This window comes from Cnephaeus nilssonii (assembly GCF_951640355.1).
Source record: "Cnephaeus nilssonii genome assembly, chromosome: 2".
Taxonomy (NCBI): domain Eukaryota; kingdom Metazoa; phylum Chordata; class Mammalia; order Chiroptera; family Vespertilionidae; genus Cnephaeus; species Cnephaeus nilssonii.
Genome location: NC_137073.1, coordinates 105390926 through 105407641, shown reverse-complemented (window position 1 = coordinate 105407641; position 16716 = coordinate 105390926). Strand labels below are relative to the sequence as shown.

The 16716-nt window shown below is 43.3% G+C and overlaps 1 protein-coding gene across 4 annotated transcripts in view; it reads right to left on the bottom strand.

Annotated features, from left to right (window-relative positions):
• PAIP1 (poly(A) binding protein interacting protein 1) overlaps positions 1–14595 on the bottom strand; it is a 29616-nt gene extending 15021 nt beyond the window's left edge. Inside the window, exons 1-4 of one of the 4 annotated variants that reach the window (XM_079790480.1) lie at positions 14445–14595; positions 13045–13190; positions 8507–8692; positions 4266–4378 (exon numbers count right to left, since the gene is read on the bottom strand). In XM_079790480.1, the coding sequence (XP_079646606.1) occupies positions 4266–4378; positions 8507–8692; positions 13045–13140 (395 nt within the window). In that variant the 5' untranslated portion in view covers positions 13141–13190; positions 14445–14595. Of the gene's footprint in view, positions 1–4265; positions 4379–8506; positions 8693–13044; positions 13191–13699; positions 14176–14321 lie in introns of those variants that run through there. The other 3 variants (XM_079790481.1, XM_079790478.1, XM_079790479.1) reach the window with 3 other exon arrangements.
• Between the last annotated feature and the right edge of the window lie 2121 nt (positions 14596–16716).

Sequence of the window (16716 nt, the reverse complement as noted above, 5' to 3'; positions counted from 1 at the left end):
TTGTCCACAAGCGATACGGAGGCAAGTAAAATGCACCACGGCCCTGACTTTCTATAATAAAAATGTTCCTGTCTAGTGCAGAGGCCAGACTACACATCATCTTCTCTTACTGAGATGACTAGTTTTAAGAAACTGATAAGAATAGTTGAAAATAAACCTATGAGATCAAGTTGTTGTAAGTTTAAACAACATAAGTTTTATGAGGTTCACAAATACTGGCACTGTTTTTATCCAAGCTGTCTCTGTAAAATGTTCTCTTTCTAATACATGAACTTTGAAACAGATCTTTAAAAACAGATAAATATGACCTCAAACTATACTGAAAATAAAATGAATTCTTATTAAGCCCATTATCCTTGTAACTTCCAGTATATAGATCAGAGAAAAAGGGAAGTCCCCAATTGAATAGACACATAGAAAGCAATTACAGGCACTCCTCGGGTTACATCGGAGATCAGAGATCAGAGATCAGAGATCCGTTCCTACAGTGCGACGTAATGATTTTCGCCGGAAGTCGGAACCCACCTCCATAAGCACCTCCGTCACTCACATGGAGCACATACACCGCAGTAATGAAGTGACACAGTAAAAAAATTTAAAAGAGAACAATTCCTGACCTTTACTTGTGGTAAATAAATAATAAAAAACATAAAGCACATATGTATATACGTCAAAATGACGGAACTATTTTTTTATAAATACTGTAAATGGGAGATGGCGATGTAGCCACGAAACAACGTAAGTCAAGTCTGACATAACCCGAGGACTGCCTGTAATTTGGTCTCTATTTCTAATGGAGACTGAAGGAGTCAAATAACTTATTTCCCCCTGAATTGGCCCATTTGCCTTACATAAGAAACCTTGGAGCTTTATGGACAGTTCCCACAAGGTTTCTAAAACCATCATACGAGCCTGTTGCTGCCTGTCAGTGAGTTAGAGGGTCAGCTACTGTATGACTTTTAACTGTTACCATGTTGGTGGTCAATATATTTCCTCATCTTTATTAGTAAGGTGGTGATAAGGTAGGACAGTTGTGTGTCTTATAAAGTTAATCTTGGCAGTTCTTTTAAAGACCAAGGGAGGAGCTCATGGAGACTAAATGGCTTTCATTCATGAAGGACCAGTTTAGGTTGCTTTGTAAAGCACTTTTTTTGGAAGAAAAAAGAAGTCACTTCTTGACAAAGAATTTACCTTTATGAATCAACCATAAATACACTCACGACAGCCCTAGCTGGTTTGGCTCAGTGGATAGAGCGTCAGCCTGCGGATTGAAGGGTCCTGGGTTTGATTCCAGTCAAGGGCACATGCTGGGGTTGCAGGCTCAATCTCCAGTAGGGGCCGGTGTGCAGGAGGCAGTCGATCAATGATTCTTTCTCATCATTATTGATGTTTCTCTCTCTCCCTCTCCCTTCCTCTCTGAATTCAATAAAAATATATTTAAAATTAATAAATAAATACACCCAGGACAGCTTACTGGGCACCTGTGTGGCTGATTCCAATGCTTACAAGCTGCATTAAATGAGCAACATCTTCTGTGTGAGTCAGAGACAGAGGTATTTGTTACCTTCTCATACATATTAATTCCTCACCAGGAAAAAGTTGGGATATCTATAAATAGAACACTGTGGTTAATAATGGAAAGGATTAGTTAGTTAATGCCAATTCAGTTATCCAGGCACCTTGCTGACTGTTCTCCTTTCTCTGACCTTTCTTTTATGACTTTGCAGGTAAAATCTTTGAAATGACCTCCTTTTGTTTTATAAATGCTATTATGCATTAAGATATGTGAATGTATGTGCAAAAGCAAATTCCTACTCCTGTACATGACTGATTATCTGGGTGAGAGAAAAGAACCTAAACCTTTTTAAGCTTAAGAATTTCAATTATAAAAGTACCACATGCTTATTTCAGAAAGGGTAAAGCAGAGAAAAAGAAAGAAGTCACTGCAACCCAGTGCTAACTGCTGTGAAGGTAACTTCTGTCTTCTTCAAGTGTGTATATACCTTGAAGCTAGGTAGTAGACTATGCCCTGCTTTTCACTAGTTATATGATTAGCATTTTCCGTGTTGACATCTGGCAGTATCAATACTGCAGAAGCATACATGGGGGCAGAGTCAGAAGAGTTGGAAGAGGGCTTCTCAACCACAGCTACACTGGAGAATCCTTGGGAAGCTTTAACAAACCATGCCGGGCTGGCTCGCCCTCAGTCCATCATGCTGGAATTTCCCAGCATGAGGCAGGGGCTCAGCCCTGTTTCACTGCGTAGCCAGGCTGAGCAGCAGAGAAGATGGGCGACTTTCCTTCCATCCTACTCCTGGAAGTGCCTGCTCTCACATCTTTCCAGAAGCTTTAATTTGCGATTCTTTAACTACAGGGAAGGTTAGATTCTATCTTTATATAACTTAGCCAGTTGCATTTTTCCAAACTGTACCCATTCAGAGCCATTCCAAATATTTCTATTAAAATAGTGGTCTTTTTCTTACTCATTCCTAATAGGCCCCTCTTTTCATCCTATATAATAAAAGGTTAATATGCAAATCGACCAAACGGCAGAACGACCGGTTGCTATGATGGGCACTGACCACCAGGGGGCAGACACTCAACGCAGGAGCTGCCCCCTGGTGGTCATTGTGCTCCCACAGGGGGGAGCACCGCTCAGCCAGATTCAGCCAGAAGCCAGGCTCACGGCTGGCGAGCGCAGCAGCGGTGGTAGGAGCCTCTCCCACCTCCACGGCAGCACTAAGGATGTCCGACTGACGGCTCCTGGACTGCAAGAGGGTGCAGGCCGGGCTGAGGGACCCCCCAACCCCCAAGTGCACGAATTTCATGCACTGGGCCTCTAGTATTAAATAAATGAGGTCATTACCATGAGTTATATATTTTTTCCTATTTTTACTTTAGTTCATATAAACTTATGACCCCCCCAAATATTATAACCTATGTGTTAAGTTTAATCTCTTGCATCAGGGCCTGAGGGCATCATGTCTTGCTTAAAAGGGTTTTATCAACCTACGATTTTTGCTGGCAATTTCCGCCTAGTATTTACTGTCTCACTTTCATTTAAAGTAATTTCTTTAAAAATATATTTTATTGATTTTTTACAGAGAGGAAGGGAGAGGTATAGAGAGCTAGAAACATTGATCGGCCGCCTCCTACACATCCCCCACTGGGGATGTGCCCGCAACCAAGGTACATGCCCTTGACCGGAATCGAACCTGGGACCCTTCAGTCCGCAGGCTGACGCTCTATACACTGAGCCACACCGGTTTCAGCCTCACTTTCATTTAAATCTCTGTTGTATCTGAAATATGTTTTGGTGTGAAGAGGCAGGAGCCCATCTTTGCTCTGTTGCTCCCCAGCTGTGTCGGCAGCACACTTTCTCTCGTGCACGTGGACCTGAGCCACCACCAGTAAGCTTGATTTCCAGGTGTTGCTGAAGTTACTTCTGCATCTTCATTCTGTTCCTCTGCAGGCTAACCACACTGTGCAACCATTCAAAGTATCTCTAAAGAACTAATGTGCAAACTATAATAAACGCAGACAACCTTGTCATTGAATAAAACTCAAATTATGAGAAAGTTAGTTCCCCCAAATTAGTTTATGAATTCAGTGTCATCCCAAAAATATCTAATAAATACCAACAAGAGTTACATAATTTCACATGCTGATTCTGAAGTTCACTGGAGAAAAAAAGCATGCAATAGCAAAGAAAATTCCACGAAACAATGGGGAACTAACTAGACCAGACATTAAAAATTAGAGCTTTTAAAAAACAGCATGGTAGGAAAACAAATGATGAATAGAATATAATGAAAGTCCAGAATCAAAACCCTAATAAAAGGATATGGTGCGATAAAGGTAGCATGCAGTTCAAATCAACAGGGAAATGGACCATTTCAAAAAAGGGGTATGGGAAAAACTGGCTGAACACATGGCAATTAATAAATCAGATCCTTGCTTAAACCAAAGTACAAAAGCACTAAGAAATACATGGGATCATTTTTAAGAACTTGGGAAAGGCTTTTCTAAGCATAAAACCAAAGGCAAAGATCACTACAGACAAAGACTGGTATATATGTATATATATATATATATATATATATAAATATATATAAATGTAAACTTTTAATACTGTATAAGTAAGAATGGTCTGTTCTCTTCTCCCCTGCAACTTTCTATAATGTATAGTCTTTGGAAAAAAGGAATGGTCAAATTCTAGTACCTTCAAAAGTAGTTTTCCTTTAATTTCATATATTCACACTGACCTTTGAAGTAGCAATTGGCGGAAGTTGCCACTCTGTGAGCTAATTGTCAGGTGATGGGACAGGTAATTACACAGGCGAGCTCCCATGTAGGAGAAATTTGGAATTGATGTGGCCTTTCAAAAAGAAAAAAGTTTTGTATGACACAGATACATCGTCATTAATGCAAACAGCAACATTCCAGAGAGGAAAAACATTTCCACTCCCCAAACAACCATATTATAAAGAAAAATGTACAAGTCTTTTATAATTGCCAGGCCTAAGGCAATTATGTTAACTCTCCCTCCCAACATTACACCAAGAACCAGAGCAAGTACAAAGGAAAATGTTTAAGTTCCCCCCATCATTTACCAGAAAGCAAGCAGACAGTATGTCTTTATACTAACCCATTTTTGCACAAAATATGTACATGTACCCAGTTGCATTGTGCCAGTTATGAATAAGAGTATCTGCCAAACTACTGCTCTGTGCTGCTTCTCGGCAACAGGAGGGAACCAACTCTGGCATCCAGTGGTCCAGAGTGAGGCTCCCAAGCCTTGTGCTGTGACTTTGGGCATCACGAAACCTCCCTGAGCTTCAGGTTCTTGATTCCTAAAGAGGTGACTAATGGTACCTGGTGTGTGAGATTAATACCTAAAGAATGCCCCAAAACACTTGGGGTAAAGAGGAAGTTAAAATGGACAAGCCATTAAAAAAAAAAAGGACAGTGAGAAAACTACATATCAAAGACTGTATGATACAGCCAAAGCAGTACTCAAGAAGTTTAACTTTCACTGTAGTCTTTAAATAGTAGAGAACATAGTTCATACCAAACGTTAGGTAAGAAAAATACACATTAAGAAGTTAAGGGACTTAGCCAGGTCACAAAGGTAGTTAACCAGAGTTTAGATCTAACAAATGTCCTGATGCCCTTCTGACTCTATGCTGGGGCTACTAACTAGCTGTGGTAACCTCAGACAAGTCATTTAACTTCTCTGTTAAGATCAGTATAAAATGGGTATAGGAATAATATCATGCAACCACTGAGGAGTAAATGAATTAACTACATGTCAAGTGTTCGGCATTGCGTGGCATGCTGTAAGTACTTTATAATTATTAGATCTTTTTATTTCTAATATTTTCTTGCTTGCCCAAGACCCTAAACATTTCTCCTCAAGAAGAAAGACCGACTTCTCAGATTTCAAATTCAACAAGTCTACTCTTCCCATTATTGGCATGGCTTGTTTTCTTAGTTTACTTTTAAAATGATCACACACAATTTAATGACAAGTTCCACAGGCTGGTTATTAAAGCTTCCTGCTTCCCCACTACACTCTCCTTTACTCCCACAACCACTTGGATTCTTGCAGGTAAAATGTTTTCTCTCTACCTGCATGAGCTGTGATCCCTCAGTTTAGACATCATTTCTTACTATTTCCTACCATAGAATATGAGCATTTAGACTTCACCCTGCTTAATCCCACTCATTCCACTACTTCCCAACTCTTCCACCTTCCAATATAGTAATACCATACCGTACTTTCCGGCGTATAAGACGACTTTTTAACCCAGGAAAATCTTCTCAAAAGTCGGGGATCTTATACGCCGGAAAATACGGTAGGTTAGAAAAATCTCTGACAATGTATATCAGATTGCTTAAAACCCAAATACCGTATTTTCTGGCATATAAGACCCCAGACTTTTGAGATTTTCCTGGGTTAAAAAGTCATCTTATACGCCGGAAAATACGGTAATTTTATTCCTTAGTTTTGTGTTTCCACTTACAGCTGAACCATGTATTATGCTTATTCCTTTCTTATACAACTATTTCCCTAGACACTAATTTTTTTTCTAGCCCTTTGGTTTTTATGTATCTCCTCATCGATTTATTCTTAAGCTCACTAGTTTGTAAATGTCTTAATATCTTCCAACGTAGCACCTGTGCTCATCTTACCAGAGCACTCTTTCCTGGAGCCTCCGCCCCACTCCGGGGAAGCCTGGCCTCCCGGACTGCTCTGCACATGGCTACTGTCTCGGGATCTCCCTTCACCATCGTGTGGGTGACACACACATCTGTAAAATTCCCCACTTCCTCGTCCCCGTGACTTCATCCTCCGTTTAATTCCTTTGCTTTGCTGGAGTACCTTCTTCAATAATTTCTCAAGAAGGGTTACAATAAAACTTCAAACTGGCATAAATATCTAATTTTTTCAGATTTTCTAGCAATCTTTTTGCCTCATTCCTTATCCTCGTCTTTTGGAAATTCTGCATTATAAATCAGAGAGATTCTCAACTATCCTCACCTGTTTGAAATTCAACTTACTTAGATCTGCCAAGTCAGTTAACACTGTCCCACCGGCTTTCTAGCCCCAAACTGGACTTCCATTCTCTTTCCCCACCTCAGTCCTTACGGCTTCTGGCCTTTCAAAATCCCCGCACTGTCATTTAGTGGTTTTTGGGGAAGAATCTAAGTTGGATATGGATATTTAATGTCATTTTTCTTTTTCTACAACAGGCCTTCTTTTGTTAGTTGCTATGAGTAAATTCCCTCAATGGAATTTAAGAACTGTTGGCAAATCTGTGTATCACTGACCACAGAATGTTAAATGGCAGATGGATCACGAGAATTCTCGTGTTTTCTCTTCTAAGGCTTGTGGCCAATCACAAGAATTTTTTAAAAAGATATTAGCTTGTAAGAACATGTAGTAAATAACTTCAAAATGCAATGTGTATTTAATTTTAAAGAGTGCCTTTACCATTTATGTAAAACATTTTTTGTACTCATTCAATAGAAACTTATCTGGCCACTGGGTAAAGCTAGCATAAAACTATTGGTCCGAAATGTGTTAAGAGACAAGCCCAGAAACTGTAGTTCGTCAGGCTTCAGCCCTTCAGCTCGCCCTAAAGAACTATGAGAGAGCAGCCTACTGAGGAGCTAGAATAGACCGAAGAAAAACCAGAAAAAGTTTAAGCAAGAGTGTAATTCTTCCATTTCTTATCTCACATTCTTTTTCAATCCATTTAGAGGCTGAAAGTAGGTATCAGGACAAACAGAGCGGTTCTATCTTCCTACAATCTCAGGCGTTTCTGGAAACTTGAGAGTTGGCTAGGTCGATTTTCAATGGGTGTGTGTGGCAAGTACGCTGGTGTGCCCCAAGAATTTTAAATGATGCAATACCTAACTACTGAGTCAGGGGCACTGACCTCTCTTCCCTTAGATTGTCAAACAAAAAATGACAACAGTCAACATAACAACAGCTGTCTAGTGTGAATGAGTCAAAATTATACCTTTATTTTCTTGTCAGATCAGCAAAAAATATATTTTTGGTCTGCCACAGAATTTTAGTAATTAGTTTATGTGTGCCATGAGATGAAAAAGGTTGAAAAATTGTTGGGCTAAGTAATATTAGGGTCCAGTAACAACCCAGAACAAATTGGAAATATAGTCAAATGAGATACTAGCTGGCAAAAAAACCCCAACCTGTTTGCTATCATAATCACCCTTCCTATATATTCCATGTTTGCGTTGCTCATTTAGCGGTGACAAAGAACACAGAAGGTTCTATTTATGTTCACCTCCTACTCCGTTTTTGGTTAGTCTTACATGACCTTATTTGCCTTAAAAAATACAGTGTTGTCTACTTTCCCTCCTTAAAATAGCATTAATGTGTCTGTGATAATATGCTAGCATCAAAACTAAACTTTGTATGAAAAATTAATCTAGATATTAGATTTCCAAAGAATTAAGATGTAAATCCGTGAAAATTTTAAATAAAGACAAGCAGAAATGTTAAAATAAGACAGGTTGTTCTGTGGTTTCGCTTTTTTTAAGGACTCATTTATGAGACAAGAAGTTCTCCCATGATCTTTTTTCTCCCCTGCTTCAATAATGCTCTACTATTCAACATCTAGGAGAAAATATTGCAGTCTTTTTAATGTGTTGTTAATTTCAGATCCCATAAAACAGAAAGGGGTGGGACAAAGGTATGGTACGTATGGAGCCTTCCTCATAAATGCCTGCAGCCCCTTCCAATGCCATCTAGTGCCTCGGCTACACTGGTGCCTTTGCAATCTGGCTCCAGCCCTGGATCCCCAACGATAGAAATTTTATACAACAAAGACCTAGCTCCCATGAACCATAGAGTTAAGAAGTGTGGAGGCAGGTGAACGTGAACCTGGCCTCCCTCAAGGAGCAGCCTCCATCCTCGGGCTTCAAGGAAGCTACCTGAGGACCATCCCATGCTACATACTACTAGCTGACCTACCTGTTGATAGACGAGTTCCACAAGTTCTTGCAAAGCATCGTCTGTTGTAACCCAGCCATTCAGTGTCTCTGCAAACTGGTCAATTTCAGTTTCAAAACTGCCAGGCTGCTCTGTAAGATGATTCAAGAAATCCTGAACATATTCAGATAGAGTGGGATAATCCTCACAGCCATCCTCATAGGATTCCTATAGATGCAAATTAAAAAGATAAGTTTTAAGCATGCAACTGGTTGAAATAAACATAAGGCAGCTTTAGGTCGAGATGATTCCAGCACAAATAATTTTTTAAAGGCTCTTTCATATGATAAAAGTTGTTATTTTATTAATAAAATTAGAGGCCCGATGCACGAAAATTCGTGCAAAATTCCTTTCCTCGGCTGCCAGCATTGGCTTCCCTCTAGCACCCAGGACCCGGGCTTCCCTCTGGCCCCGGCTTTGTCAGGAAGGACATCCGGAATGACGTTTGGAAGACGCCCGGTCTAATTAGCATATTACCCCATTATTATTATAAAGTCCACTTAATTTTTTTTAACATTTTTATTTATTTCAGAGAGGAAAGGAGAGCGAGCAAGAGAGTGTGCGCGCGAGAGAGAAACATCGATGATGAGAGAGAATCACTGATTGGCTCTTGCACGCCCCCCATTGGGGATCAAGCCCACAACCTGGGCATGTGCCCTTGACCGGAATCGAACCTGGGACCCTTCAGTCCACAAGCCGACACTCTATCCACTGAGCCAAACCAGCCAGAGCAAGTCCATTAATTTTGCCCAATGACCAAATGTTCTAACAGAAGGGCTCCATCTAGCCAGGCAGGGAATTGTCTTCTCATCCCTGGCCGATTTACAACATGGTTGACAACGTTTAAACCAATATTTCACTATAATACCAATATCAAAATTAAGATTTTAATCTATTTATGGATATAATAAGATCTAAGATTTGCAATGGGAGGGGAGGAGGGCCCGGGATATAGAACCAATGGCCAATGTAGCCCTAGACGGTTTGGCTCAGTGGACAGAGCATCAGCCTGCGGACTGAAGGGTCCCGGATTTGATTCGGTCAAGGGCACATGCTCGGGTTGTGGGCTCAATCCCAAGTAGGAGGTATGCAGGAGGCAGCCAATCAATGATTCTCATCATTGATGTTTCTATCTCTTTCTCCCTCTCCTTTCCTCTCTGAAATAAAAATGTATTAAAAAAAAAAAAAAAAAAAAAGAATGGCCACATGTAGCTAACTGACAAGGCCATGAGGGTTCATTATACCATTCTCTATATCCTAATAGATATTTGACAATTTCTAAAAAAAAGCTAGTAAGGCTTGTCATTTGTCTATCTGTTAATCCTCAAGCACAGGGAAATATAAACAGTAAGTGACTGTATAATTTCATCATAGCGTACAGTGGTAGGAGACTTTCTGACTGCCATATCCAGGCTTTCATTAAAAAAACAGAAGAAAAACAATGGCCAGGAATAGAAGGATACAGAACTCAATGGTAAGAAGAGACAGAGAGCAGGAAATTCTAGCAGTGGGATTAGGAGGACTAGAGATAGAAGGGCTTAGAGTTTTGGAAGGGTTAAGAAAGCACAGCAAAAGCCTATCAGAATGGCTTTTAGAAAAGGCATGCTTTCTTTTTAAAAAATTTTTGTTTATTAATTTAAGGGGGAAACATATATAGAAACATTATTGTTCCACTTATTTATGCATTCGTTGGTTGATTCTTGTATGTGCCCTAACCGGGGATCGAACCTGCAACCTTGGAGTATCAGGATGATCTTCTAACCAACTGAGCTACCAGGGCAGGGCAGCATGCTTTCTTGAAAGCAGATCCAGCTCAAGGACAGCAAGCAATAGATTTTCATGTCTAAGAAGAAAACTCAAGGAGCTGCTGGAGACAAGCCAGGAGGCCACTAGAATAGAGGCTCCATGAACGTGGGAATTTTTGTCCATGTTGCTCACTGCTGTACCCCAGTGCTTGACTCAGGATAGGTGTTAAACTATTGTTGAATGAGTGAGCAAATATAGCTAACTTTGGATTATGGTTACTGTAAGAAAAAGTTTCCCTCACAAGATCCTGCCCTGACCAGATGGCTCAGTTGGTTGGAGCATCATCCTGTACACCAAAATATTGCAGGTTGGATTCCCGGTCGGAGCACATACAGGAGGCAACCCATTGATGTTTCTCTCTCTCTCTTAAAAAAAAAAAAAAAAGTCAATAAAAATATATCGTCAGGTGCGGATTAAGAAAAAAAAAAAGATCTTAGCCTAAGAGTCATTTCGGAAAAACTCTTAGCCTTGGCAGATGGTTAACAGATAAAGGCTGGAGAATGTACCAGAGCAGGGTGGCAAACTTGAATGCTTATAGAATCCAGGTGTATTCCAAGCAAATGAAGTAAGCCAGTGTGTAAATTCGAGCTCACACACTCCGTCTAAAGCGGCTGCTTCTATTCAGCCAATTTTCACCAAAATAACAGTCTAGTATGGCCAAATCTTATGATTTCATGAAACACCAGAAAATTCAGATTTGCAATATCTAATTTAAGTATTGGTAACTTATTAAAAATCCTTAAAAAAAAAAAGAAAAAGGCAACAACAGGGCCTAAGAAGACACACCTGCAGGCCACATGTGAGCCACAGGCTTCCAGCTTGCAATCCATTCTAGGGAATTGAGCAGAGAAGCTGATCTATTAGAGGATATCAAAGGACGCCTAAAAGATGCCAGTGGCTCAAAGTAAGTAGACTAACACAGCCATTACTCTGCTTTACAGCTAGCCCAGGAGTCACTTGTAAAACTAGTTGGTACAGAACCATGAAAAAACTACATCCCTCCTATCATAAAACAGCTCAGTCAATAGGGAGAAAAACAGATGGAGAACTCTGTGGCTGTTAGAAGGTAAGTACCCTTAAGTGTTTATTCAACTACTCACAGGTCTCCAATGGTTTCTTTCCTCTCTGGGCCAAACACAACCTTCTGGCAAGAATCCAAACTAATCTCCCTTCTACTTTACATGATTGATGGCTCCTTTCAGCCCAAATCAACTGCTCTTCCCACTGGGCCTACACTTCCCCCTTTCCAGCCCCAAAGCCTTTTCCTGATGTAGTCTAAGATGCACGGAGTTTCTAAAGGATGGAATCTATAGTTTTCCCAAAATAAAGGTAACAAAAAGGTGTGCCACCATTAGTTATTGGGTAAATACAAACTAAAACTACTAGATACTACACACCCACTAGAATGGCTAAACTTAAAAAAGAGAAAATATTAAGTGGTGGTCAAGCAAATACAGCAACTGGAAATCACACACTACTCCAAGCGTACACTAACAGTCTCAGGAAAACTAGCGGGCAGTGTCTGCCAAAGCTGGCCACCTTCTGTCCCAGCAATTCCAGTCCTTAGCATGTACCAAACAGAGGCAAGGGTGTATATCCATCAAGACATGGCCAGAAATAGCAGCCCTATTCACAATAGCCCCAAAGTGGAAGCTACCCCAATGTTAAACAGACAAATGGGACTGCGGAATAGTCACACAATGGAATAAGTCACCTATGAGAGTAAGTCACCTCCAATTACATGCTACACCATGGATGAATTTTGATTGAAAGAGAGTGAGAAACAAATGTAAAAAATTCAGGATAACTCCATTTATATAAACTTTGAGAAGAGGCAAAACTATTGTTGATTTCAGTGCTGGTTGCCCGAGTGTTCACTTTGTGAAACTTAGAGCTAACATATGTGTGCACTATTCTGTGTGTTTTATGTCAATAAAGCTAAGAATATAGGAAACATAGGACTTATGCTAAACTTATTATTTCTTCAATCCTGAATGGTCCTGCCCCTCTTACCTACAATTAATTGCTATGCATTTATTTAGCACAACAAATTCCTTTCTCCCCACCCCAATTGTGCTGTTTCATCTTATTTAAGAAAAACATGACCAATTTAAAAAATTCTTGTTATTGACAAAGATGAATCTGAAATCTTCCAAGTTCTTCATACCTAAACACTTTATCAAAATCCCCTACAACATTTCCGCATAACAATAATTAGAACCATCTATTTTAACGTAACAGAGCCCAGATGTGGACTTCTCAACATTCAAAAACCTACACAAATTAGTCTGCCTCAAAACCACTTTGATTTACCCTAAATCTATCAGTGGTTCTATCTTACTAAACTCAGATTTAAAATAAACTTTGCCAGGCCCCTACTCTGTATGTTATTCATAAGGTCTGGCCAAAAATTTTAGTTTTATAGATTGAAGGGGAGGAGAAGGGGGTTGCCTACATCAAGTTTATCAGCCTCGAGATACTCTGCAGATGCTGAGCACAAAACAGACGAGAATGTCTACCCTTAAGCTTCCATTCTGATACCCTGAACATAACTACACAACACACTCCCGAGTCGGTTTTGTTTCCGCTCGGGTTCCACGCGTTCCTGTCTTTGTGTGCAGTCCAGAAAACGCCAGCATGCTGATGAGTTAAGAACCACACTCTCCGGTCGGTCGTTCGTAGGTACCCCGAGCTGCAGGCGAGGCCGTCCTTACCGTATAGTTAGAATAACCCGAAGGGTAGAATTCAGGGGCGTTCGCCGACAGCTTGGACATTAACACCGGGGCGACCACCACCTGGGGTTTAGCCATCGCGGACTCCGAGTTCTGCTGGGGGGTGTTGTCCTGGGGTCTCGTTTGTTCTGAGGAAGGAAAAACGGGGTGTCAGACGCCTTCACTCCTTTGTGTAATGAACTAACTAGGCACCGAAAAGCCCCCTGAGCAGGGCTGGATCTTAAGAGGTACACAAGAACCACCACCAAACAAATGGGAGGTTACGGCCGGGAGGGTGCAGGGAGCCCGCAAAAAGGAACAAAAGACTTGCTGGAGCCCCTCTGGGGACGCACTCGCCTCCCCGGTGCGGGCCTGGGCGCTCGGCTCCCGCTGAAGGAGCCGGTTAGGGAAGGTGGCTGCTCACCCAAGATGTCCCCTCGGAGGGTGGGCAAGGGGCGGCGGGCCACTTCCTCCCGGGACGGCGCCCTCGGGCCCGCGCCGGCCCCTCCCCCGCGGGCGCACAAAGGGCCCCCGCGGCCCCTTCCGGACCCGCCGCGGGCCGTGCCCACCCGACCCCGCGGGCCCTGGGGCGGCTTCGGGGGACGGGGGCGGGACTGGGCGCGGGCCGGGGCCCGGTGCGGGAGGCGCGGCTCCGTACCTGCGGGCGGCCGCGCGGGCCCGGCGGGGAGCTCGCTCTGGGCCCCTGGCGGCGGGGCCGTCCGCGGCTGGCGCAGCGGCGGCGGCGGCTGCTGGAAGCCCGGCGCCGGGGGCTGCGGCGGGGGCCGCGTCCGCTCCGCCGGCCCCGCTCCGTTCGGGGAACCGCCGCCCTCGGGCCCGCCCCCTCCGCGGCCCAGGCCCCGGCTGCGGCCCCGACCAGCACCTGGGGCCCGATCGAAACCGTCCGACATGCTCCCGCTCCGCTCCGGCCGCGGCGGCGCTGCGCTCGGGGACGCGGGGGAGGCGCCCGGCCTCACTCGGGGCTCATGGAACGGCAGGCGCGGCCCGGCCCCGGGCCTCAGAGCGACGGCAGCTGCTGCACCGCCGCCGAGCCCGCCCTCCGCGCCCGCAGCTGCCGCTCCGCTCGCCCTCCAGCCCGCGGCCCGCCTCCGCGCGGCGCTCCCGGCGGGTCACAGCGGCCCCCCGCGGCCCGGAGGCCCCGGCGCGCCCGCGCTCCGCTCGCGAGGGGGGCGGCCGCGGCCCAGCAGGCCCGGGGCCCGTCTCGCCGGGCCGTCTGTGCCGCCGCCGCCGCGGGGCCGGCTCCCCCGGGGACAGGCGCTTACCCGGCGGCCCGGCCCACGCCGTGCAGCTCGGAGGGAAGCGGGAGGCCGACGGTTGAGGCCGCGAAAATAAAAAACGCGGGGGGAGGGGGCGCGGGGCCGGCACCGGCGCTCGCGGACGCGCACCTTCGTGGGCGCGCAGGCGAGCCGCTCCCGGACCCGCTGCTCCGGGTGGGAACCCCCGGGAGGAAGCGCCGCCACCGGCCCCGTCAGCGCCGGGCGGGAGCGGAGTCTGTCTACGCCCCCGCCTGCCGGTGCCTGCAGCCCTGGACCGAGATCACAGCCCTGGGGCCATGCTCAGTCTCTCCCCTTCCCTTCCCCCCGCAATTTTAAGGAAATACACCACTTTTCAAGGAAACTCCCCCCTTTTTCATGTACCAGGGCCGTGCAATGAATATATAGTGCGAGTCACAAAGGCAAGTCACTTATGTAATTACACGTTTTCTAGAAGCCACATGAAAGGAGTAAGAAGAAACAGGTGGGATGAATTTTAATGTATTTAACCCACTATATCCAAACTGGTATCATTTCAACATGAAATCAATATGAAATATGAATGAGATGTTTTCGTTTTTTTTTTCACGCTAATCAAAGTCCAATGTGTATTTCACACTTTCTGCATATCTCACTGGTGATTAGGCATGCTACGTGATGGATAGCTGCATGTGGCTAGTGGCTACCGGGTTGCACAGAAAATTTCTATAGACCTCATGTGTAAATGACTGCTTTTGTCAGGCCTGACAGTGCTAAAGTCAAGTAAGGATGAATATTTGTAATGAAAAGGAGAAAAAAAAATCTATGTCTTTACTGTTAGATGGAAACATCTCACCAAATTGAGTGTAGCCCTGTATTTTAAGCAGGGCTTAATGTTTCTCAATCTTGTCATCTTGAGAATCATTTTAATTAGGAACAAAAACTCATATTAACCTTTTTCTCTTCTTGCTAATCCAGAAAACATTCACATCTTTACCTAACTGAATGAGAAAAAATGGCTCTGATGAGGGCAATCATGAGTAAGTGATTTATGCTGTTGATGGTTAGCAAAATTAATGAAGTCAGGGAAGAAAGCTAGCACAAAGTGTGGTTCCTTGGTGTGAGCAAGAAGGTAGGATTCAACGTAAGCCCGAGTATTAATGCTTGTGTGATCTTGGGTACGTTACAAATTTAATGTCTCTGAGCCTCAGTTTCCTCAGCTATAAAGTAAGTGTGCTGTAGCATCAAGCATATCTTAAAGGCAAGACAAGATTACAATATAAAAATTAGATGAGTTAATGCTCATAACATTAAAAGCCATCCTTTAGTGTAGCTGTCAGTCACTTGTCTTTTTTTAATCTTTATTGTTGAGATTATTACAGATGTCCCTCTTTCCCCCTCATTTCCTCCCCCCTCCCCCGACCCGGTTCCTGCCTTCACCACCCTATTGTCTATGTCCTTATATATGCATATAAGGTCTTTGTTTAATCTCTCCCCCAATCCCTCTTCCCTCTGAGAATCCTCAGTCTGTTCCATTTCCATGCCTCTGATTCTATTTTATTCACCAGTTTATTCTGTTCATTAGATTTCTTATTTATTTTGATTTTTAGGTTCAATTGTTGATAGGTATGTGTTCGTTGCCATTTTGTTGTTCATATTTTTGATCTTTTTCTTTTACTTCCTCTTCTTAAACAATACCCTTCAACATTTCATATAATACTGGTTTGGTGGTGATGAACTCCTTTAGCTTTTTCTTATCTGTGAAGCGCTTTATCTGACCTTCAGTTCTAAATAATAGCTTTGCTGGGTAGAGTAATCTTGGTTGTAGATCCTTGATATGCATCACTTTGAATATTTCTTGCCATTCCCGTCTGGTCTGCATAGTTTCTGTTGAGAAATCAGCTGACAGTCGTATGGGCATACCCTTATAGGTAACTAACTGCTTTTCTCTTGCTGCTTGTAAGATTCTCTCTTTGTCTTTTGCCCTTGGCATTTTAATTATGATGTGTCTTGGTGTGGTCCTCTTTGGTTTTCTCTTGTTTGGGACTCTCTGTGCTTCCTGGACTTGTAAGTCTATTTCTTTCACCAGGTAGGGAGAGTTTTCTGTCATTATTTCTTCAAAGAGGTTTTCAATATCTTGCTCTCTCTCTTCTTCTGGCACCTCCATCATGCAAATATTGGTACACTTGCAGTTGTCCCAGAGGCTCCTTACACTGTCTTCATATTTTTGGATTCTTATTTCTTTTTGCTCTTCTGGTTGGGTGTTTTTTGCTTCCTCATATTTCAAATCATTTATTTGATTCTTAGAATCCTCTACTGTTGAATCCCTGTATATTACTCTTTATTTTAGTCAATGTATGCTTAATTTCTGACTGGTCCTTTTCCATTTTTTGGAGATTTCTAGAAGATTCTTGAGTAACCTTAT